The following is a 23,387-nucleotide window of genomic DNA, read 5'->3' as shown; positions in this document are numbered from 1 at the left end:
TTGGGTATTGCAAATAATGTTGTTGTGAACACTGGCATACAAGTATCTGTTGGAGTCCTTGCTTTCAAATCTTTTGGGTAGATACCTAGGAGTTGAAATGCTAGATCATATGGAATTCTATGTTCAACTTATTGTGAAACCACCAAACTGTTTTTCACAGTGGCTACACCATTTTACATTCCCACTAGCGGTGTGAGAGGGTTCCAATTTATCCACACATCCTCACCAACACTCATTATCTGTCCTTTTGATTACAGTCATCCTGGTAGGTGTGAAGTGACATCTCATTATGCTTCTAATTGCATTCCCCTAATAACTAATGATGCTGAGCATTTTTTTCATGTGTTTATTTTCCATTTGAATATTTTCTTTGGAGAAATATCTATTCAAGTCCTTTACCCATTTTTTAATTGAGTGTCTGTCTTTTTGCTGTTGAGTTTTAGAAGGTCTTTATATATTCTGGATGTTAAGCCCTTATCAGATATATGATTTGCAAATATTAACTCTCATTTATTTGCAAATAAACTCTTGTTCTGTGGGTTGTCTTTCAATCTCATGACAATATCCTTTGATGCACAAAAGTTTCTAATTTTAATGAAATCCAATTGATCTATTTTTTCTATTGTTGCCTATGCTTTTGAAGAAGTCACTCCCAAATCCAAGGTCATGAAGATTTGTCCCTCTTCTAAGAGTTGTATAGTTTTGGTCCTTAAATTTAGGGTCTTGGGTGCATTGTGAGTTAAGTTTTGTATCTAATAAAGGTAAGGGCCCAACTTCATTCTTTTTCATGTGGCTATCTAGTTTTCACAACACCATATGATGAAGAGAAAGAGTTATAACTTTAATAATTAAGATGCCATCAGTGAGACACTGCTGGTCATTTCAAAGGCTGGCGATTCTCAAACAGTGATTTATTTTTTCCAGTATTCTAAGATTTTGGTGTGGAAAATAGCATCTTCTTATTTAAAAATGTTTTTAATCTTACTTCAAAAGTAATACATGTCCATTATCAAATTTAGATTAATAGAGGTAAACAAAACAAAAACAAACATTCAGTAAAAAACCACAGGTAACACTTTGGTTTCTATCCTTGTGGTATTTGTTTTCTCTCTTTTTCTCAATATCTTTCTAGATATTTCATATTTACCTATGTCAAGTATTCTATAACATAACTTTTAATGACTATATTGTATATCAGATCTGGAGGGATTATAATTTAACCAAATTTCTTTCATAGGATGTTTAAAAACTGCACTGTCCAATGTGGTAGGCTGTAGTCACAAATATCTAATTAAATTTAAATTAACTTAAAGTAAATAAGATTTAAAATGCAGTTCCACAACCATACTAACATTTCCAGTGCTCAATAACCACATGCTAATAACCACTACTATATTAGACAGGACAGAAATAGAACATTTTCATCATCATAGAAAGTTCCATTGGACTTTCTATGGAGTGCTTTAGAATGTTTCCAAATTATCCCTATTATAAATAACTCCAAAATTGTAAATTACCTCTCTATATATACATATATATGTGCTGGGTGTGTGTGTGTGCGTTTGTGTATATCTATCTATCTATCTATCTATCTATCTATATATATACATATATATATCTGAAAATTTCTTTGGAATAAATGCTTAGAAATGAGTCACTAGTTCAAAGGTCATACAAATTTTAATACTTTTTTTTTTAAGAAGATATTGGGGGTAGGAGTTTATTAATTTATTTTTGCTGTGTTGGGTCTTTGTTTCTGTGCGAGGGCTTTCTCTAGTTGTGGCAAGCGGGGGCCACTCTTCATCACCGTGCGCGGGCCTCTCACTATCGTGGCCTCTCTTGTTGCAGAGCACAGGCTCCAGACGCACAGGCTCGGTAGTTGTGGCTCATGGGCCTAGTTGCTCCGCGGCATGTGGGATCCTCCCAGACCAGGGCTCGAACCCGTGTCTCCTGCATTAGCAGGCAGATTCTCAACCACTGCGCCACCAGGGAAGCCCTAATACTTTTTGAAGCACTGGATACAGGGATGTGTCCACTTCCTTTATAGATTTAATAGATAAAGAACAGTGTCTTCTGTTTAAAAGCTTCATTGATTTGATTAGGGACTTGGTGAAGTGGGAAGACAGAGGGACAAAGGTCTCTGATGACCAGTCTATGGAGATGCTACAAATATGGTACTACAGATGGCAGTCTTTTGTACATTCTAGTAAAGTAGCACCAGTCTGTACAGAAAGAGTGTACTGTTACACTACGTTGTCTCCACGTATCATCCTCATTAGCACCACTTTTAGGATTAAATATGAACATCTGTATATTGTCCATTTGTGTCTTGTTTTTTTCATGAACTAACAGAAAACATTTATTATTTATTGTTTTTAAAAAATCAGTTCCTTCAAAGATCAATTCTAAAACTCTAATAAGAAAATCACCCCCTCCCCAAACAAAACACTGTCTCCTGAGACAGGAAATCACTTCTACCAGTCTCACCTAATAATTGGTACATTCCTCTACTATCAATACATCTATCACATTATATTTCAACTACTTCTAAGTGTGTCTGCCTACCCTGCCTGCTAGCCAGAGAGCTGCCTGAATTCAGACCAAGTCCTATATATTCTTTCCCTATCTCCAGTCTCATTCAAGAGCCTGGTGAATAACAGACACTGATACCTTCTTTTAAAATGAATGACCAGACATGGCCTGTCTAAGAGCAATCACCCCATTTTCTAGTCATTTGACATGCTCAACTGTTCTTCATATTCCGCTACTACATACTTATATCAAGCAATGCTCTTATTTACATGAAGATATAGTTTACAAATAAGGGCTTAAAAGTACAACCCTGCGCAAATGCCACACTATATTTTAGCAAAGTACTTACACATACACGAAATAAAATACTCCTGTGAGAGGGGAAATTCATGTTTCCATTTTACAAGTAGAAAACCTGAAGCTACGAGAGATTAGAAACTTGCCAAAGGTAACAGCACTAGCAGATCACAGGGTTATATACTAACTGAGGTTTCTAACACTACATGTAGTATATTTATCAATACATCAAGCACAAGTTTCAATCTTTCAACAAAGCATCAGTTGTAATAGAAATACTTACACTGACCCCAGCGACCTGTTCGCGGATTCAAATAATTTGGATAAAGACCATTTGGACGATCCATTTTCTGAAGTAGTTTCCGAATGTGCATGACCTAATAAGCAAAATAAAATTAAGAATGCAATTAATGAAAATAAAATCATTAAGGTTTTATATTAATCTGGGCTTTGTTTTTCTCCTCACTCAGAGCCTACACTGTCATCCCACCCCCAATCTTGTGTGTGTGTGTGTGTGTGTGTGTGTGTGTGTGTGTGTGTGTGAGAGAGAGAGAAAGAGAGAGAGAGAGAGAGAGAGAGAGAGAGAGAGAGAGAGAGAGACGGTAAGGAAAGGCTTCTAATGACTCATTATTTTTATACGATGAAATATGAGCATTATTTAAAAGTCAAGAAATAAAAATACAAAGAAAAGAGCACAGACGGAAACCAATTTAAATTCCAACACTGTACTATCCAGAAATAGCCATCAGAAACATCGGTGATAAACATCATTCCAGACATATTCAATGTATGCATAACTAAACATAAAATCAGAAATAATTTCATAGAAATATAATCATAATAGGACATTTGTAATAAAAAAGTATGAAACCACTCTGAAGTTAACAGATGAAAAAGTAAATAAAGTAAAACTAAATTGCTGAACTTTAAATATTGATCCCATAATAGATATCCCTATATTTCTAAAATTCCTAAACTTCCAATTCCTAAAAGACATCCTGAAGTTAAGGGGGGAAAAATCATGAAACATATTAAGACGCTAGAGACTTCCCCAGGGACTTTGTTTTGATTCATCTCTAGATTGGATGACGGATTTTTTAAGTGCTTAAAAAAAAAAAAAAGCACGAAGGTATACCATTTCTCATATTCTTATTTGAGAATGTTATCTTCTCATCTGAAGGATAACTTAATTGGCATAAATGACTTGGGGAAACATTTTCTTTTTCACAGGACCTTATATGTACTTCACTATTTTTTGGACTTGAGCATTATAACATTAATCCTTTTAACACAAAGTTCCCAATCATCTTTCACTCAGCTGGAATCTGTCATCATGCAGTTTTAGGAATGGGCTCAGGGATGTTTATTACCTGTGTTCTTTCATGTTTGAGACCAACTCTATGTACAACAATCTCAATCTGAATAATTCCATGAACCAGGTTTAGTCAGTTCAGGATGATGTTGTTATGAAAGACGAAAAAATTAGCGTTCTTTTGTCTCCTGAAAATAATGCATACATTGAATCCTCTCTGCTTCTCTTCTACATCTATTATTTCCTTTCTAAATCCTTTTATCTATCTTTTCATTTCCATACTTTTACTAGCCTGTCTCAATTTTGTCTTCTAAGTCTCTTACTGTATTTTGAATGCTTTCTTTGTATTGCTTCCATTTTGCCCTTCATTTTGACGATAACTTAATTTTTTCTTACACTTTATTAATGATATCACATCTTATATGCTTGTTTCACAGAGATGAGTGCTTCATTATCTTCTCTCTCATGGTGATGTTTGGTCCAGGTCTTCAATTGCTATTTTCTGATAAGCATTTTTTGGCCATCATTTATTTTTCACATTTTTTCCTTCTTTTTTTTTCTGGTAATATTTTTGTATAAATTTTATACATGTTCTTTTTTGATGACTTACTCATTACTATTTTTCCTGAACCAGCAATTCACATGAGTTTTGACATAAAAGGATAAGTAGAGTCCAAATGTGAATGTGCTTTTTTAAGCCTTTGCTTCTCCTCAGGCAACTGAAACTAGCAATGCAGCACTACGCATAATAGAGAATCTGTCATTCGTTCTCTTCCCTCACCGAAGTGTATGGGCACAAATACAACTTGTCAGTGAGATTCCTAACTGAATTCTGTTTTTCTAGCTTCTCAACACATCATATTTAGTGGGGTCCAAAGAAGCATCCACCATCTGTCTGTGATCCTGTTCTCATTGCTGCTAATGAGGATTTGGTTTTGTACCTCAAGATGTACCACTTAATCTAGAGAACTGCTCTATTAGCTTTTTTTTTTTTTTTTTTTTTTTGCGGTATGCAGGCCTCTCACTGTTGTGGCCTCTCCCGTTGCGGAGCACAGGCTCCGGACACGCAGGCTCAGCGGCCATGGCTCACGGGCCCAGCCGCTCCGTGGCATGTGGGATCTTCCAGGACTGGGGCACGAACCCGTGTCCCCTGCATCGGCAGGCGGACTCTCAACCACTGCGCCACCAGGGAAGCCCCTCTATTAGCTTTTCATTTTTGAAATCTGTAGCCATCAATATCCTCTCCTCAGTTACCCAAACCTCTCTGTGACCTTGATTGCTTATGCCAACCTTTCTTCCTATCTTGTTACATGCAGTATCAAGTATCTCCTAATTTTGTTAAAAATGGAGTTCTTAGTTCTGTTTCTCCTTTTTGTTGCTCTTAGGTGAGTTCTACGGGTTAGGTCCTCCACTTAAGAAATACCATATAGGACTTCCCTGGTGGTGCAGTGGTTAAGAATCCGCCTGCCAATGCAGGGGACATGGGTTCGAGCCCTGGCCCAGGAAGATCCCACATGCCACAGAGCAACTAAGCCCATGCACCACAACTACTAGAGCACTCTAGAGCCGGTGTGCTACAACTACTGAGCCCACGCACCACAACTACTGAAGCCCATGCACCTAGAGCCCATGATCCACAACAAGGGATGCCACCACAATGAGAAGCCCATGCACCGCAACGAAGAGTAGCCCCTGCTCGCCACAACTAGAGAAAGCCCACACACAGCAACGAAGACCCAACGCAGCCAAAAATTAAAAAAAAAAAAAAGAAATACTATAGGTTAGATTATCTCTGTTTTACAAATTTATCATCTTTTTAATCTCTTTATGTTTTTCCCTATTTTCACTATGATTATCTCTTGCTTTTATTCCATGTCAGTAATTCAGTTTTCAACTATGTACAAGTTACTTGTTATCTTTCATTTATTTATTTTACAGAAATATATTATGTAAGGTCTCAATTTGTTTCTTTAGCTCTACAATTTTCTTGTATTTTACTGTTTTATTTTGGTTTTGAGTTCTAATTTTACTGAATTCAATCTCTATTATAGTATGAATTGCTCACAGAGACCTTTAAAATTTCAAACTGGGTTCTTTATCAGTCTTTTACATGTTATTTACTGCCCTGATTTTGCTTCCTGCAGTATGTCTGTATAATTGCCATGCTTTCTTTTTCATCTTGCTCACATTTAACTGAGTCAGCTCTGACCTGAACTTTGGTTTGATAGAGTATAGCTGAATTGTCCTCAAATCCCTTCCTACTGTGTGTGCGGGGATATTCTCCCCTTCTGGATACACGTTGAGATTTGGAGTACTAGTGTACTAGCTCATTTCCTGAAGCCTCTGTGCTCATGAAGGATGGAAGGTGAGAACCCCTCTCGTGCTGTGGGAATTATATACTGGACACCCTACGCACTGGTCTCCCCTGTAAGATTAATGGGGAATACCAGGAATTTGCTGACTTTCTTCCTCTGCCCAGTAAGGATTCAAGATAGGGTGGGAAACAGACTTAAGTATCATAGCAGAAATCTTTTGCTTTTTTTTTTTTTTTTTTGCCATGACATGAGGCTACAGCCTTTCCTTCTTACATTGTAATTGATGAATTTTTGCTGGTCTTTATTATTTTCACTGTTATTGTTAAATTTAATCAGGAAATGGAAAATTCTGTGATCTGGCTCCATTTTGCTATCTTAGCTGAAAATTCTTCTCAATTGATGAAATATTTCATACACAGAAAGGAATATATATAGATTCTACTCACATCTCAATTTAAGAAATACAACGCTACATAACCTTTGCTGTTCTGTTTACTGCTACCCATTCACATACCACTGCCCTTGTCCTAGATATCATCACAGCTCTGAATTTTATGTTCATCATCATCCTGATTCTATTAAAATCACTTTTGAATCCCTAAACGATATTTTGTTCAGCTCTGCTTCCTTAAACTTTATGAAAGTTGTATTATACTCTTTTGATTGATGAATGTGACCATAATTTATTTTCACTGCTGTATTAAATCTTATCATATAAATTGCTAATATAACCAATGTTTTTATGTATATGATATAAATGTACATACCAAAGAGTGGAATTGCTGGCTTACAGAGTATATGTATTTTCAACTTTATTAGATTTTGTCTTTTAAATTTAAACCTTTAATGCTCCTAGAATTGTTATAATCTACAATGCTATCGTTGTTACAACATTTCCACAAATATGTGGGTCTGTTTAAGGGCTATTTATTCTGTTCATCAGTCTTACTTGTCTCTATGCACCAACACTATACTGTTAGTGTTGATAACTGGGTAATACAAACCCACCCAACATGTTTTTCTTCAGGAATATTTTGAATGTTTTCTCTTCTATTTAAATGCTAGAAGTGTATAGTCAAGTTCCATTAAAAAAAAAAAAGGTACTGGGGAATTGATTGGCATTGAATTGATGCTATAGATCAATCTGGAGATGACTGAAATTTTTATGGTGTTATTTTCCTATACGTGAACGTAATAGATCTCTCGATTTATTTAGGTCATCTTTAATGTCACTTAATAGTTTTGAACTTTGTTTGTCTTTTGTTAGATTTATTTGTGGGAAACTTATACTTTTATCCTACCACATAAGATATGTTTTTATAAATGATACTTTCTTGTCTGCTGTACCTGGTACAGAGAAATTCTACTGATTTTTAATATTTATATTGACCTTTTATTCAAAATATAAATTAAGCTCTTATTTCTAATAATTTATATGTAGATTGTCTTAATATTTTAGGTAATCATCTAATCTGTGAAAAGTTACTGTTTTCTTTCTTCCTTTTCAATTCTTTACCTTTTTGTTCATTTTGTTTGTCTCACCTTGCCATGCTGACTAGGAACTTCAGCACAATGCTAAATAGAGATAGTAACGGAATTTTAAAAAAACTTACTAGTGGTTATATCTTCTCAAATAACAGTAAATATTTTAAATATGTTCTAAATAGAAGGGACATTTCTTTATATAATTTTTAAAAAGGCAAACATTTCCTAAGCTTTAATCAAATCTTTGGGGTAGAATCCTAAAGGATTCTTTTATAACAAAGAAAAGAAGGCAAGGAAACTAACCTTTTTGTAGTAAATCGGGTTTCCTGTCAAGTAGCTGAGGTGGACAAACTCCATATGCAGTGTACCAAATTCAGCAAGAATGCTGCTACCTGCAGATGCCCAGCCCCAGTTTCGCCCTACTCCACTGAATGAAAGAAAAGGTAAAAGGAGACAGGATTGAGAAAAAAATGAAACATTTTTTTAATGAATACATAAATTTTAAACATATCTCTTAGAAATTATCTCAAACAATAGATTACTTATATCTAAAATTTTATTATTTTTAAATTATCGTTAATAGAATATCCACATGTTCTAAAAATCAAAACAATGTAGAAAAGTATACATTAAATATATTTCACCCCATTCTCATCTCTCTTCCCCTTACAGGCTCCAAATATAATCATTCATTAGCTTATGTATAAGTACAGAAATTTCTATGCATATATAAGCAATCCAAATATATATTCTTATTTTCCTCCTTTCTTAAACAAAACATAGCAAAGTACACTTACTGCTCTGTATGTCAGATTTTGCTATTAAGATGTACCTCAGTAGGCATTCCATATCAGTTCATAAACAACTTTCTCATTTTATTTTTTTAATAGATGCACAGAATTCCATGACATTAATGATTTTCAATTGAAATGTCTCACCCCAGAGGCATATGAAAATGTGTGAGAGCATTCTGAGTTGTTTCAAACCTTGAAGGTGCAACTTACAGTTATTGTGCTGGGGCCAAAGATGTAACATGACAGTATCTTGATAAAGAACTGTCCTGCCTCAAATGCTCATAGTGCCTGTATGAAAACTACTATGTTATATGAATAGACATAACTTATTTAATCAATCCTCTATAGTGGTCCTTTGGCAAATTTCTAATATTTTGCTATTATGAAAACTTTTATAGTGAATAATCTTGTGTACATCTCATTTGTGCAGATATATGTCTAGGACATCTTCTTACTTTTTTTTCTTTTTTTTTTAGCCTGCCTTATAAATTTTTTTGGAAGCCAAACTATATAAATGAAAAATTGTAGACTTTTTGGATGTTATCTTCTTTCTCAGAAGGTTGAGTTTCCTCTCAAACATAGGTTGAGTATAGGCTGATTACCTTGGTTTCACCTCTCCCTCTAGGAAGTGGCCCTCTGGGATCTCAGCTGAAAGCCTGGGGTGTTTATCAAGGGCCCTTCACCTTGGCAGCTTTAAACACTAACCTCTGTCTTCCCAGTACCATGTACTTGTTAAACTTTCCCCTTTATATCTACTTGTATACTGGAAATTCAATTTGATATGTTCTATTTATGTGTTGAGAAAACATTAAAATTGGTATCAGGGTATATCACTACCTTGCTGAAAGTTCGTTAATTTTTTGGGTGCTATTTTTATATTGTTTTTGAAATTATGACAGGCAAATGCCAGTAATGTATTTTTTTGAAGCCAGACATGAGAATCAAGGAAGAAATATGGATACAGTAACTATGTAGGACAGTCATTCATTTCACAAATATTAAGTGCCTACTATTATCTGGGACATATAGTAATGAACCTGACATATAACATTCCTGTTTCCATAGTAAATTGATTAAATTGATTAAAAAATCTACAGCCAACATCATATTTGATGATTTTTTTAAAAAAAGCAGTATTATAAAAACATTTTATGGAAATCCAGAAGACTATAAAATACAGGTGAAGACAATCTTTTTAACCAAGACTGAAAACCCCAAAGTTATAAAAGATATATTTGAATATATAAACATCTAAAACTTAGGAATGAAATATTATTATAAATAAAGATAACAAACAAGTAGTAGAACAGGGAAAAAAGAAATAATTCTATAATCTACAAGGCTCTTTTATAAACTAACTAGAAAAAGACAAACAATCCAATCAACACTAGGAACAGACAATTCACAAAAAACAAATCTAGATGTCCGACAAATTTATGAAAAGATGCTCAAATTCACTAAGCAGAAAATACAAATGAAAATAACAATAGTAACACTTTATAGCCATCAGTCTCTTGAAAATGAAACAGAACATATACTTGTAGACATTTTGGTACTCTCACACACTGTTGATGGAAATATGATGGCCTACAGCCTTTTGGAAAACATCTGGGGAGTAACTACTAAATTTAAAAATACATATATGCTTTGATCCAGCAATTCCACACTTGGGAATCTATCCCACAAAGATAAAAGAGACATATGCCCTTTGATACAGCAATCACATTCCTAAGAATCATTTTCAGAGAAAATTCCCCACTACACAAGGACACATATAACAGGATGCCATTGTAACAATGTTTACGGTAGCAAAATAATGGAAATAAACAAATATCACTGATATGGAATGATTAAACAAATTATGGTATAACCTATGTGTTATAATACATCCTATATTCCACTATGCAGTCATCACAAAGATTGATTTAAAGTTCTGTGGCATGACCTGGAAGAGTATTTCCGTGAGATTTTGTTGAGTGAGAAAAATAAGAAGTAGAAAAGCAAGTATCCAAACAAACCATAAAAAATTTTAAAAGCTCCACCAGTATCTATGTTTGTGCTTCTATATGCTGCATATCATATTGTAGGAGATAAATAATGTTAGATTATTAACATGAGTTGGCTTTCAGACAGCAAAATTGGTAGAAAGTCTGTTTGTGAGACACATGTAGAACTCAATCAAAAACAAAAACCTTTAAAAAATAGGTAAATAATTACATCTGTGGTCGGTAAACCCAAGTAAAATACGTATGTGTATGAATATATACAAAGAAACAACATGAAAATTAAACTTATGTTCAAGACATGGTCCTTGAAAACCCTTCTATTTTCATCTCAATCTAAGTTTGAAGTTCCGCAATGCTGGATTTTTAGGTTATTTTCTATATAGACAAATAATAATAACATCCTGCAGTCTTTCTTCATCTCAAACTTAAATTGTAAGCTAATTAAGTTAAAATTCTTATTATCTAAGAAAGTTATATGATATGACTCTGACAATGCTACTGAAGGAAACATCAGAAAATCTATCGTGAAACTAAGGACAGAGAACAGGTATGTGACCACATCCTTTTGTGGAGGTTGGTCTGGAACTCTAGCTAGCTTTTTCCTCACAAACAGGGAGTTTACATTATATATATTGCATGACATCAAAGAATAGTAAAGCTAGATGTCATGTTCAGTATTAAATACTGATTTCTCAGTGAAAATTAAAACTTTATAAAGTTCTCCATTAGAAATGACTAAAACAGATTAGTTTTCCCAAATAAAGCTGTCACAGAATCATGCCTCACTTTGAACTTCAACAGTGTAAATACCATAAAAAGGACCCTATAGTCAACGTCAGGAATTATGTCTTCCTTTATCATCAGTAAGACATTCAGCAATAGGAAGTCCTGATTTTAAGGTATACTGTGTTCCATTTTGACTTAGAAGAAGATCAACATGCCGTGTACATAAAACAAAAGAGGGAAAGCACTTTGAATCCATTACAGCACTAAGAGACAGAAATCTAGACTTAGAGAAAGTCTAGATTTTGTAAGAGACAGAAATCTAGACTTAGAGAAACAAGCAGTAGAAACTGGAATACGGTTACGGCAAGCGAACTGTTTCAAAGTAAAGAACATATTTTAAAAATCAGACAATGTTTTAAAGAAATATGCTTCTGTACATATGAAGAGAAAAACAGTTTGCTTCTGTACATATGAAGAGAAAAACAGTTTAAGTCTTAAAAAGTATGGTGGGGGCTGATCATTAGAAATTTCTAATACCTTTTTAAAGGGTCAAAAAATCAGTTAATCTAATTTATTTAGAACAGGAATAACCACATAAAAATAGAATTTACCTTTTCAGATTCACCATTGCCCAAGGAATCCCCGTAGGTGTGTTAAAGGCAGGAAGGAGTTTCTCAGCCAATTGGACTGCTTTAATCTTGAATATCTGAGATAAAAACATGAACATTCATAACTTATGAAATTACTGTTGTCAATAATATTTCCTGGTCTCTTATAGGATGCACACCACAATGTACTGGATACATGAAAGTACGAGGGAAAAAAATGCCATCTCTTTTGGTACCACAGAGCATACAGCAATCAGAGAAAATGGTTGTAAAGTGGATGGATACTGAGGAAAAAGCTACCCAACGTGAAATGGCCAGAAACTGCAATTAATTGAAAGGGAAGGACATGGTTTTGGTGTTGATATTATCTTTATTTTCAACTGGGAAAAAAATCTGAGAGAAAACACTAGGCTATGAAATCTTCATCCATGGTATACAAGCTTAGTACAAATATTAAAACAAAAGAAAGAGATGCAACCCAATTTGGATAAATGCCCTTGAATTACCATAAGCTTGTTAATACCTCAACATTCTCCATTAAGGTTCAGCCACATTTATTAAAAGAAAAGAAAATGTTTATGTTCACATTCCAAGTTTATTTTATGAGTTATAAATGCTTCACCCCTTGGTCCCAGCTGCTGCCTTTTTTGGTACAAAAAACAATAAATTGGGCTTCCCTGGTGGTGCAGTGGTTGGGAGTCTGCCTGCCGATGCAGGGGACACGGGTTCGTGCCCCGGTCCGGGAAGATCCCACATGCCGCAGAGCGGCTGGGCCTGTAAGCCATGGCCGCTGAGCCTGCGCGTCCGGAGCCTGTGCTCCGCAACGGGAGAGGTCACAACAGTGAAAGGCCCACGTACCGCAAAACAAACAAACAAACAAACAAAAAAACCAATAAATTGCCTAAATATCAATGGCTCTCAAACTTTCAAAACCATGTACTATTACCAAGACGTATATAATAAGATTTCTAATATTCTTAGCATATACCAACAGATTTGTGTACCTCATTTTGAAGACTACTGACTTAACAGAGACTCAAAACTGAGATTAGGTCATAATATCCTACTAGGAAAAGTGGCGTGTTCTTCTATATGCCCCAAATCTGTCCTCTCTCAAATTAATTTCAAATTCATTGGACATTTAAGGTTCCATCTTTTCATTGCAGTCAAGTATTTTTGTTAAAATATTATTAGATTTTTCAAATAAGTAAGTAGTTGAAAGCCAGGACTAGATCAAAGTTCTAAGGTGACATTATATTAACAAAGCATACCAACATTATTGGGGGTCTAAATTAGAGAGGAGTATGTGCAAGTAGAAAAGCAATATGATGTTAAGATATTTTTCAAGGTTCCTTAAATAAGGAAAAGCTCAGCAGAACTTTTAATTAGATATTCTCATATATCTACAATTTACCATTTCCTTGAATACTTACTTTAACACAAAAATACCAGTGAAAAATGTAACAATGTAAAAAAAATGTAAAAAGGTAAAAGTTTTAATAATTTTCTCATATTCATTCCATTAACTCAGAAAAGCAAATAGAAAACTCAGTTCTCTCTGTATTAACATTTATATGTTAGTAAAGAGAAATTGCATTATACAGTAGAGTATTGCTTCTTTACCTCATGCTTTACCATGAGGACAAAGGGACTAAGTTCTTATCTAAAAACTAATATTAATGCTATGTATTTGTTAATCACATATTATCACATCTTTTACATATAAAACTAATATTCAAAATAGTAAATTAACTTATAAACATAAGCTTTTTCTAAATAGAAAGCATTCTCATTTCACTTCCAGAAGTAATTAGTGACACATTTTCTAATTTTCAGCTTCTTATGTCAGTTAACATACATAGTAACCAATTATACAACACGACGCCAAAATACACCACCCTTATGTCATTGAGAAAAAATTCCTTATATAGAATTCTTAATTTATTCAGGAATATACAAAATCTTTAATGATAAATATACCACAGCCTTACACTCCTTATTTGCAGAAACATAGTTTGGCAGACAACAGCAGTAGCTAATTTAAAACAAATTAGTTAGTATGCAATGCAGGCAAATAATATAAAATCCAAAAAGTATCAAAGTAAAACATAAGTCCCTTTTCCAGTCCTATTCCTTGACCACACAGTTCCCTCTATTGATACAATGCAAATAGCTATCGATTTCTCAAATGTCTAGTAAATATTTTGTGCTAAATCAGTTCTATGGTATACATGGCTCCTAGCATGTCACATCAAATCCTCATTTTCCATGTCTCAGAAATAGAAATTCTATTACAGTTTATACACACATGTCTTTGTCTTTGTCTTTCAAACACAGAATATCATATACTCTAGGCTCAACTTGCTTCTTTCATTTATTGTACCTTGGAGATCTTTCCAAATCATTCCACATCCTTCTCTTTAGTGGCTGCAGAATTTCCCCTGTATAGATCATACTGTAATTTATTTAGTCAGTCTCCTATTGCTAGACGTATGTTTCCAAACTATGTGACTCTGTATGATAAATTCCAAGAGTGGAATTACTGAATCTATGGGTACATTTATTTGTAATTTTAATAGTTAATGCCAATTTGTTCTCTACACATTTCACAAATTTATATTTCTACCAGAATTTATGACCAGCTGTTTCCCTGTATTTTTGTTAACATAAAAGTTGTCAAACTTTTGATGGCTGCTAATCTGATAATTGAAAAAGGATACTCCACTGTCGTTTTTATTTTCATTTTTTTATCATGAATGTGGTAGATACTCAACACTCACTCAAATCTTTCAAGCATACCTTCATACATTGCAGAGGATGGATAACATACATAACATTTTCCAGACTCCACTCCAGCTAAAGCTCGGGACAAGGCCTAGGCATTGCTGAGTATACATAAATATGCAATATTTGGAAGGAAGAAGTAAATGATCTGAAGCAGTGATCTTTCAAGCACAGTGGTGACAATGTCTGATTCTTCTGTGGTAGCTCTGACAGAAGTTCCAGTGACTGGTGCCTAGCTTCAAAGATAACATGTGGGCAAGAGGGAATGGAGCTGGATCATACCATGAAAGCCACATGGTATGCTTGAGCATTTCTCCTGCCTGCAGGTTTCCAAGCTATATAACAAAAATATCTGATTTCATGGCCCTCCCAAAGATTCTGTTAGCTGGCCAGTACCTTCTAATAAATCACTAGATAAAACATTGTTTTCTGCAACTGGGACTCTTGACTAATGAGATGATGAAAGTGAATCAATTATTTACATGTTTAAGAGCTTCAACAACACTTAAATGAAGATTTCCAAGACATTTATTTATAGAAAGAAAACTTTTCTGTATTCATTGTCCATGTTGTAAAATCTCCCAGTTATTTTTACCAGAACAAATTTTAAGTAACGGAACTATGCTAAAACTGGTCCTAGGTTTAGAAAAATTAGGACTAGAAGAATTACCTAGGTCTGGAAGAACTGGAGGAAATGGGATTAAACAGGTAAAATGTGGCAAGACTATGAAGAGCTTTAAAACATAAGCAATGAAACTTAGGGTAACACAACAGATAACACAGAAGCACTGTAGATTCTTGGGGAGGGAAGTGATATTAGAATCCATGTACACTTTTAGTTGTTCTTTTCTAATTGGAGTATTTACTAAAGTAATAATCTGTTTTCAACCTAGTAGAGTTAGAATGTAAAATAGAAGTCAAGAGTTCGTAACACTCAAATGACTTCCCACCTCATTCAGAGTAAAAGCCACAGCTCTTTAAAAGCCTACAGAATATGTTTTTTCCAAATAAATCTATTACTTCTGTGGCCTCACTCCCTTTCTCCCCGCTCCAGTAACCTTCTTCAGCCCCACTAACCTCTTTTATTATTCTCTGAGAATGCCAGTTATGCTTTTTCTTCACTAACTTTAACTTTCATTTGCTGTTCCTTTCAACTAAATGCTCTTATAAACGAAATCCTCAAGGCTCTCTCGTATCACCTGCAGCTCTTTACACAAATGTTATCTTCACATGCACTCCCTGATCATCCTATTTGAAATTAAAAACCCCTTATCCCCTTCCATGCTTTATTTTTCTCCTGAGCACTTATCACTAACAGTGTATATATGTGTATGTAAGTGTGTGTATACACACACTCTCTCTCCCATATATACTTTGTTTATTGCCTTTTACCCTCAACAGCAGAATGTAAGCCACGGTTGAACAGGAATTTTTTTCTTGTATTCACTGTTGTATTCTTAGTACCTAAAAGAGCGCCTAGTGTATTCAACATGCTCAACAAGTGTTGAATGAATTGATTTAAGAAGCCAAAGTGGGGCTTCCCTGGTGGCGCAGTGGTTGAGAGTCCGCCTGCCGATGCAGGGAACACGGGTTCGTGCCCCGGTCCGGGAAGATCCCACATGCCGCAGAGCGGCTGGGCCCGTGAGCCATGGCCGCTAGGCCTGCGCGTCCGGAGCCTGTGCTCCGCAAAGGGAGAGGCCACGACAGTGAGAGGCCCGCGTACCGCAAAACAAAGTGTACAGAGATTTAAAGTAAACAAGTAAATAATCTTCTCTCTCCTCCATACCAACCCCATCTCCCTGAGATATTCAATGTTAACATATAAAAGTTTTAAGGCCTCTTTACAATATTCTACAAAAATGTTGGGTTGATGATGATGATGATGATAATGGCAAGCATATATATTAATCCATTTAATCCCCACAACAACCCAATGAGGTAAGTATTATTGTTACTCCCATTTTACAGGGTTGAAACTGAGGTATAAAACAGAGAAGTTAACCTGCCCAAGGTCATACAGTGGTAAGTCTGAATTTAAACCCAGGCAGTGCAGCTCAAGTTCATGTACTTGCTTTACTATTTCACTATATTAGATATAAATACAGATACAGATGTAGACAAATTTTATACTGTGCTTTTTTTTTCATTTCCTGCTACTAACATAGTATCATAAGTACCTTTCCAATTTTTACAAAACTGCCTAATTTACTGTATCCGTTTCCTCTCCTACCACTCACTACTCCACCTATTTCAACCTAGTTTCTGCTCCCATCATTTTACTTAAAGGGATCTTGCTAAGGATTAGCCACACATTTGAGCAAAGCGCATTTTCAGACATTATTGACCAGTTCCTCCTTAAAATACTTCCCTTGTATTTAATAATACTACAATCTCCCTGCCTCCTTCATTGACTCATCCTCCTCATACTTGACCTTTAATGTGGTGCTTCTTGAAGGTTGGTTCTAGGTCTCCTCTTCCTTTTCTAAATTGTCTCCCTGAGCAAGTTGCCTGTTTTCAATTATCAGCAAAGCAACTGACTCCCAAATTTATATCACCAGTCAACACCTCTCCAGTGAGTACCAGATCCATTACATCTGTCTACTACTTAGTTCTACTTAAATATAGCAAAATCCCCTCAAATTCAAAACACCTGAAACAAACTGATGACCTTCCCCTCCCAATCCAGTATTCTTAGTTTTCAATATCTAGTAACTGCCCCACCATCGGTCTAGTACCAAAACCCAGAAAACTGGAGGCGGGACCAACTCCTCCTTCTGCCTCATTTCCCCCTGCAAAATATCACCCAATCCTTTTAAATTTATCTTCCTTGATATCATTTATCTCTCTCATCTCTACAACCCATCTTAGTCCAAGCTGCTATTATTATTTGCCCCAAATACTGCAATGGCTAACTGACTGGATGAATGGAAACATACACACACACACACACACACACACACACACACACACACACACAAGCTATTGGTCTATAACTTGCTTTCATCACTAAATATATCAAGCCTATGTTTACTGGTTGAAATATATCAAACTTATGTTCATAGTCGTACAATATTCTATAGTAGCAGATGTATCAATTTATTTAACCATGCCCCCAGATGAATATTCAGGTCTTTGCAAACACTGGCCTACTACATGTTTTCAAACATTGGATACTACAAACACTAATGCAATGAAAAAAATCCTTCTGAGTATACCTTATGTATCCACATTGTTACTTTTAGATAATACATTCCTAGAAGTGCGTTAGTGGGTCAGAGAATTTTAAATTTTAAATGCTTACTTGACACAAGCGAAATAATTTTCCAAAAAGTTTGTATTGTTTGTATTCTCTCCAACAGCATATCAAACATTTGTCAAAATTTAAATGTATTTAATTAGATACTATACATTTAAAGTGGGTACATTTTATTGTATATAAATTAACTTCATTCAGTAGCGTTGCTTAAAATAAACAAACTTTGAAGTTTTAAGTTCTTTACCAGGCAGAGAATGTGGAAGGGTGAGAGTCTATTTCAGGCAGAAAATTATGGTATAGCTTGATAAACATAGGGAAATAAAACCAAGTGGTCTAAATACACAGTTTCATGCATGCAAATCTGGGGCTTCTCCTGTGGCTCTCTCCTGTCCTGGATTTTACCCCTAAATTTCTAGCACCTGTGGTAGCCCTAAACTGTCTTCTGACATGATTTTAAACAGGATTTTTTTACCTTCTCTTTCTGATATTTCACTGTTAGTGTAAAGAAATGCAACAGATTTCTGTATATTAATCTTGTATCCTGTTACCTTGCTGAATTCATTTATTAGTTATAATAGTTTTTGTGTGGATACTTTAGGGTTCTCTACAGAGTATCATGTCACCTGCATATAATGACAATTTTACCTCTTTCCTTCCAATTTGGATACCTTTTGTTTCTTTTTCTTGTCTGACTGCTGTGGCTAGGACTTCCAATACTATGTTGAATAGAAGTGGTGAGAGTGGGCATCCTTGTCTTGTTCCAGCATTTAGCAGGAAGGCTTTCAGCTTTTTGCCATTGAGAATTATGTTGACTGTGGCTTTGTCATAAATGGCTTTTATTATGTTGAGACATGTTCCCTCTATACTCATTTTGGTGAGAGTTTTTATCATGAATGGATGTTGAATTTTATCAAATGCTTTTTCTGCATCTACTGGGATGATCATGTGGTAAACTCTAACTTCTGATCAAACCAGTAATCATAATCATAATCAAAATCAACTGTGAATTTGTATTAGTACTGTGACTTTAAACATGTATGAATGTATACAAATATGTAGATGAACTCACATATTTAAGATGAAATGTTGGAGAGTACATTTAAAATGGTATCTAGGTCAGCAAAGCTTAGTGGAATGTTTTATCCAATTACTAACACATCTACAGAAAATGCAGAGGTCAATGGAAATTGCAGTAACTTCTGAAGCAAAAATATAATGAAAATTAGTTCAATAAGGACAATAATGGCTAATATTTAAATCAGGAAAAATTAACACTGTAACATTTCTCTTTTTTTATTCAGAACTTTAGGGCAAAAAAGGGACACTCTATTTGCCTTAGAAAATACCCCTGGGACTTGCCTGGTGGCGCATTGGATAGGAATCTGCCTGCCAATGCAGGGGACATGGGTTCGATCCCTGGTCCAGGAGGATCCCACATGCCGTGGAGCAACTAAGCCCGTGCACCACAACTACTGAGCCCACACGCCACAACTACTGAAGCCCGCATGCCTAGAGCCCGTGCTCCGCAACAAGAGAAGCCACTGCAATGAGATGGCCGCGCACCGCAACAAAGAGTAGCTCCTGTTCGCCACAACTAGAAAAAGCCCATGCGGAGCAACGAAGACCCAACGCAACCAAAAGTAAAAAAGAAAATATCCCTGAACTTATTCAGAAACGATCTTACCTACTGGCAATGAAGTACACAACTGTGTTTTAGTAAAGAAAAAGTTTGCTGTTGTTGTTTCTTTTATTTTGTGTTTATATTCTGTGAAACGTATTAAACTCTACATAACCATTTCTCTGTTTTATCTGACAGATTTCAGATGCATTTATCCACATAAATTACATTGTTATCTTACTCAGGAAGGGATGCCACTTTGATAGCCGTTAAAAAATGAGAAAATACTGTAAAAGAAATGTCATATATCTGAGGCTCAAGTAAACATAATAAATCATCAATATTTTTAAACTTGTGAATATTTAAAATAAATAACCTTGTTCTGAGAAAATATTATAAAGATTCACATTTATAATATTAATAAATCACAGGACAGAGGAACACTGTGTTAGGATGGCATATAACCCTCATTTGGTTCCCACACCAGAACACTGAATGCATATAAAATGTTTATTCTAGTTACACTCTATCTAAATATAAGAGAGGTGGTTTGCCATGTTATAAATTATAGTTAATTTTCTGTCTTATGTGAGACATAGGAATTTATTGGCTATCCAGTATTAGAATAATCTTATAGTCAGTGTTTTATTTATTTTTAGCAGATTTCAGGGATTTATTTTTGGTTTCCTGAAATAGATATGGATCAGAGCTTTCAATGTAAAATGATCAAGTATGAAAGTAAAATGGTCAGTGAAATCTGATTGTATGAGAAAGTCAGAAAAGTAAAACGTTCTCTCTACCTTTTAGTAGACTCTAACCTAAGAAATTAACTTATCTATTTTTAAATAAGTAGAAGGATTTCCCAGCTGTTAGAAACAGTATACTTACCACACAGGAAAAAAGTCAAAGGAAGAGGAAAGAAAAGTAAAGTAGTATCTATTGAGTCAGGTGATACTGTCAGGCACCTTCACATAATTTAATCCCCCCAACAACTCTCAGGTGAACTCTCTCGTTCTTTTATAAATGAGGAAACTTAAATTACAGAAGGTAAATAGCTTGACAAATATTTTTATGAAACGGAGGCAGAGGCAGAACAGAGCCTCAAACCTCTAGCTCCAAAGTACTTGTGCTTCCCTCCACTTCACAATGTTTCTCCCTGAAGTCTGAGGAGTTAAAACTGCAAAAATGGAAATACTGGTAACGTATACTTTTTCAGCATTTTAGTGTTTTCCTATTACAACAGCAACCAAAATTTCAACAGTTTGCTTCAACCTTCAGATAAGGAGCCTAATGAAATGGCAGAGGCTGACACTTCTCTTTCATAAGCTGTTCATAGGTAATTTTGAATCATATGCTTTTTGGTACGCAAATTAGTCAACTATACACAAACAATTTAGTATTTCCTCTACATAGTCAGGCATGAAAGTAAGAAAAAAATACTCTATCTCAAAGACATCATATAATGTTTAACCTGGTAAATATTAGGAAGCATGGAGTAGCAAGTAACAGGAGTTCATGGCTGGGAGAGAAACAGGGTGTAGAGGCAGACCCTCTCTGAGGCACAGGCATACAGGGAATGCCTAAAGTGGACAGTAGAGCAAGAGCATTAAGAAAAACTTGCCTGCAAAACAGGCCCACTCTGATTACAAGGTAGTGTTAGAGGAATTTGAAGCTAGTGGTACTTTGTAGGTAACCTTAGCAATAAAAAACCCAAACCTGGTTCAACTCAGACTAAACTGACTGAGCTCCTAACACTAATAGCACAGTCATGCTATTCCAGGCATAAATATTATTAAACTCTGTCTTTACTGTCTCATCCATACATGATATTTTGCATTAAATAAAAAATTATTAAATACTTAAGAAAGCAAGAAAAATTAATCCACTTTCTAGAGACAAAGCAAGTGACAAATCAGACTTAATGAAGTTGAAATAATCAAAGAATTTTAAATGACTATAATTACTATTGTAAAAGACCTAGTGGATAAGGTGGAAAACATACATGAAGACAACGAGGAATTTTAGCAGAGAAATGAAAACTGTAAAGGTCAAATGAAGTATTAGAAATAGTAACTTGAAAAATCAAGGTAAAACAGAGATGCAAAATGCCTTCAACAATGATCCAGCAATCCCACTACTGGGCATATACCCTGAGAAAACCATAATTCAAAAAGACACATGCACCCCAACGTTCACTGCAGCACTATTTACAACAGCCAGGTCATGGAAGCAACCTAAATAAATGTCCATCGCCAGATGAATGGATAAAGAAGATGTAGGACATATATTAAATGGAATATTACTCAGCCATAAAAAAGAATGAAATTGCGTCATTTGTAGAGATGAGGATGGACCGAGAGACTGTCATACAGAGTGAAGTCAGAAAGAGAAAAACAAATATCGTATATTAACGCATATATGGAATCTAGAAAAATGGTACAAATGAACCTGTTTGCAAGGCAAAAATAGAGACACAGACATTGAGAACAAACGTATGGACACCAAGGGGGGAATGGGGTGGGATGAATTGGGAGATTGGGATTGACATATATACACTACTATGTATAAAACAGATAACGAATGAGAACCTGTTGTATAGCACAGGGAACTCTACTCAATATTCTGTGGTGACCTAAATGGGAAGGAAATCCAAAAATGGGGATATATGTATACATATAGCTGATTCACTTTGCTGTACAGCAGAAACTAACACAACACTGTAAAGCAATTATACCCCAATTAAAAAAGAAAAAAGCCTTCAACAGGCTCAAAAGTAGATCACATACATTAAAAGATATACCATGCGATACCACCTGAAAGAAAGTAGAGTGACTATAACAGTATCAGACAAACTAAAGAACAGAGAATATGAACAGAGATAAAGAGAAAAATTTTAAAACAATAAAAAACGAAATTCACCAAGAAGACATAACAATCCTAAATATGTACACACCTAAGAAGAGATCTCCAAAATACATAAAGTAAAAACTGATAGGACTGAAAGGAGAAACAGACAAATCCATAATTATAGTTGGAGGCTTCAAGACTCCTCAAAACTTAGTATTTGACAGAACAAGTAGACAGAAAATTAGTAAAACTACAGAAGATCAAGCAACACTATTATCTAGCTTGACCTAATTGACATCTTAACCCAACCACGGCAGAATACACATATTTTCAAGCATACATTCTTTTTGATAGACCATATTCTAGCCCATGAAACAAATATCAAAAAATTCAATAAATTTGCTCTTTATTCACTGCCAATTAAACTAGAAACCAATAACAGAATGCTATCCGGAAAATCCTCAAATATTTGGAAATTAAACAGCATACTTCTAAATAACTCAGCAATCAAAAAGGAAGAAGAGAAATTAGAAAATATTTTGAATTAAAGGAAAATAAAAACATAACATATCAAAATTCATAGGATGCAGTTAAAGAAAGACTGAGAAGCAAATCTATGATATTAATGCTTACAAACTACTGGGAAAAAATAAGTTACAAAGATGTAATGTACAGCACAGGGAATACAGTCAATATCTTAAAATAACTCTGTATGGAGTATATGCTATGAAAATATTGTATTACTATGTATACATCTGAAACTAATAGAATATTGTTAAGTCAACTATACTTCAGTAAAAAATAAGA

At 34.8% G+C, this 23,387-nt stretch overlaps 1 protein-coding gene across 2 annotated transcripts in view; it reads right to left on the bottom strand.

Annotated features, from left to right (window-relative positions):
* Window positions 1-23,387, bottom strand: part of MAN1A2 (mannosidase alpha class 1A member 2) — a 164,076-nt gene that overhangs the window by 52,718 nt on the left and 87,971 nt on the right. For both annotated transcript variants that reach the window (XM_060027860.1, XM_060027852.1), the window contains exons 6-8: window positions 12,079-12,173; window positions 8,245-8,368; window positions 3,113-3,206 (exon numbers count right to left, since the gene is read on the bottom strand). In XM_060027860.1, coding sequence (XP_059883843.1) covers window positions 3,113-3,206; window positions 8,245-8,368; window positions 12,079-12,173 — 313 coding nt within the window. The remainder of the gene's footprint in view (window positions 1-3,112; window positions 3,207-8,244; window positions 8,369-12,078; window positions 12,174-23,387) is intronic.

This window comes from Delphinus delphis, chromosome 1 (genome assembly GCF_949987515.2).
Source record: "Delphinus delphis chromosome 1, mDelDel1.2, whole genome shotgun sequence".
In the NCBI taxonomy this organism is placed as follows: domain Eukaryota; kingdom Metazoa; phylum Chordata; class Mammalia; order Artiodactyla; family Delphinidae; genus Delphinus; species Delphinus delphis.
This window is presented reverse-complemented; position numbering and strand designations above follow the sequence as displayed.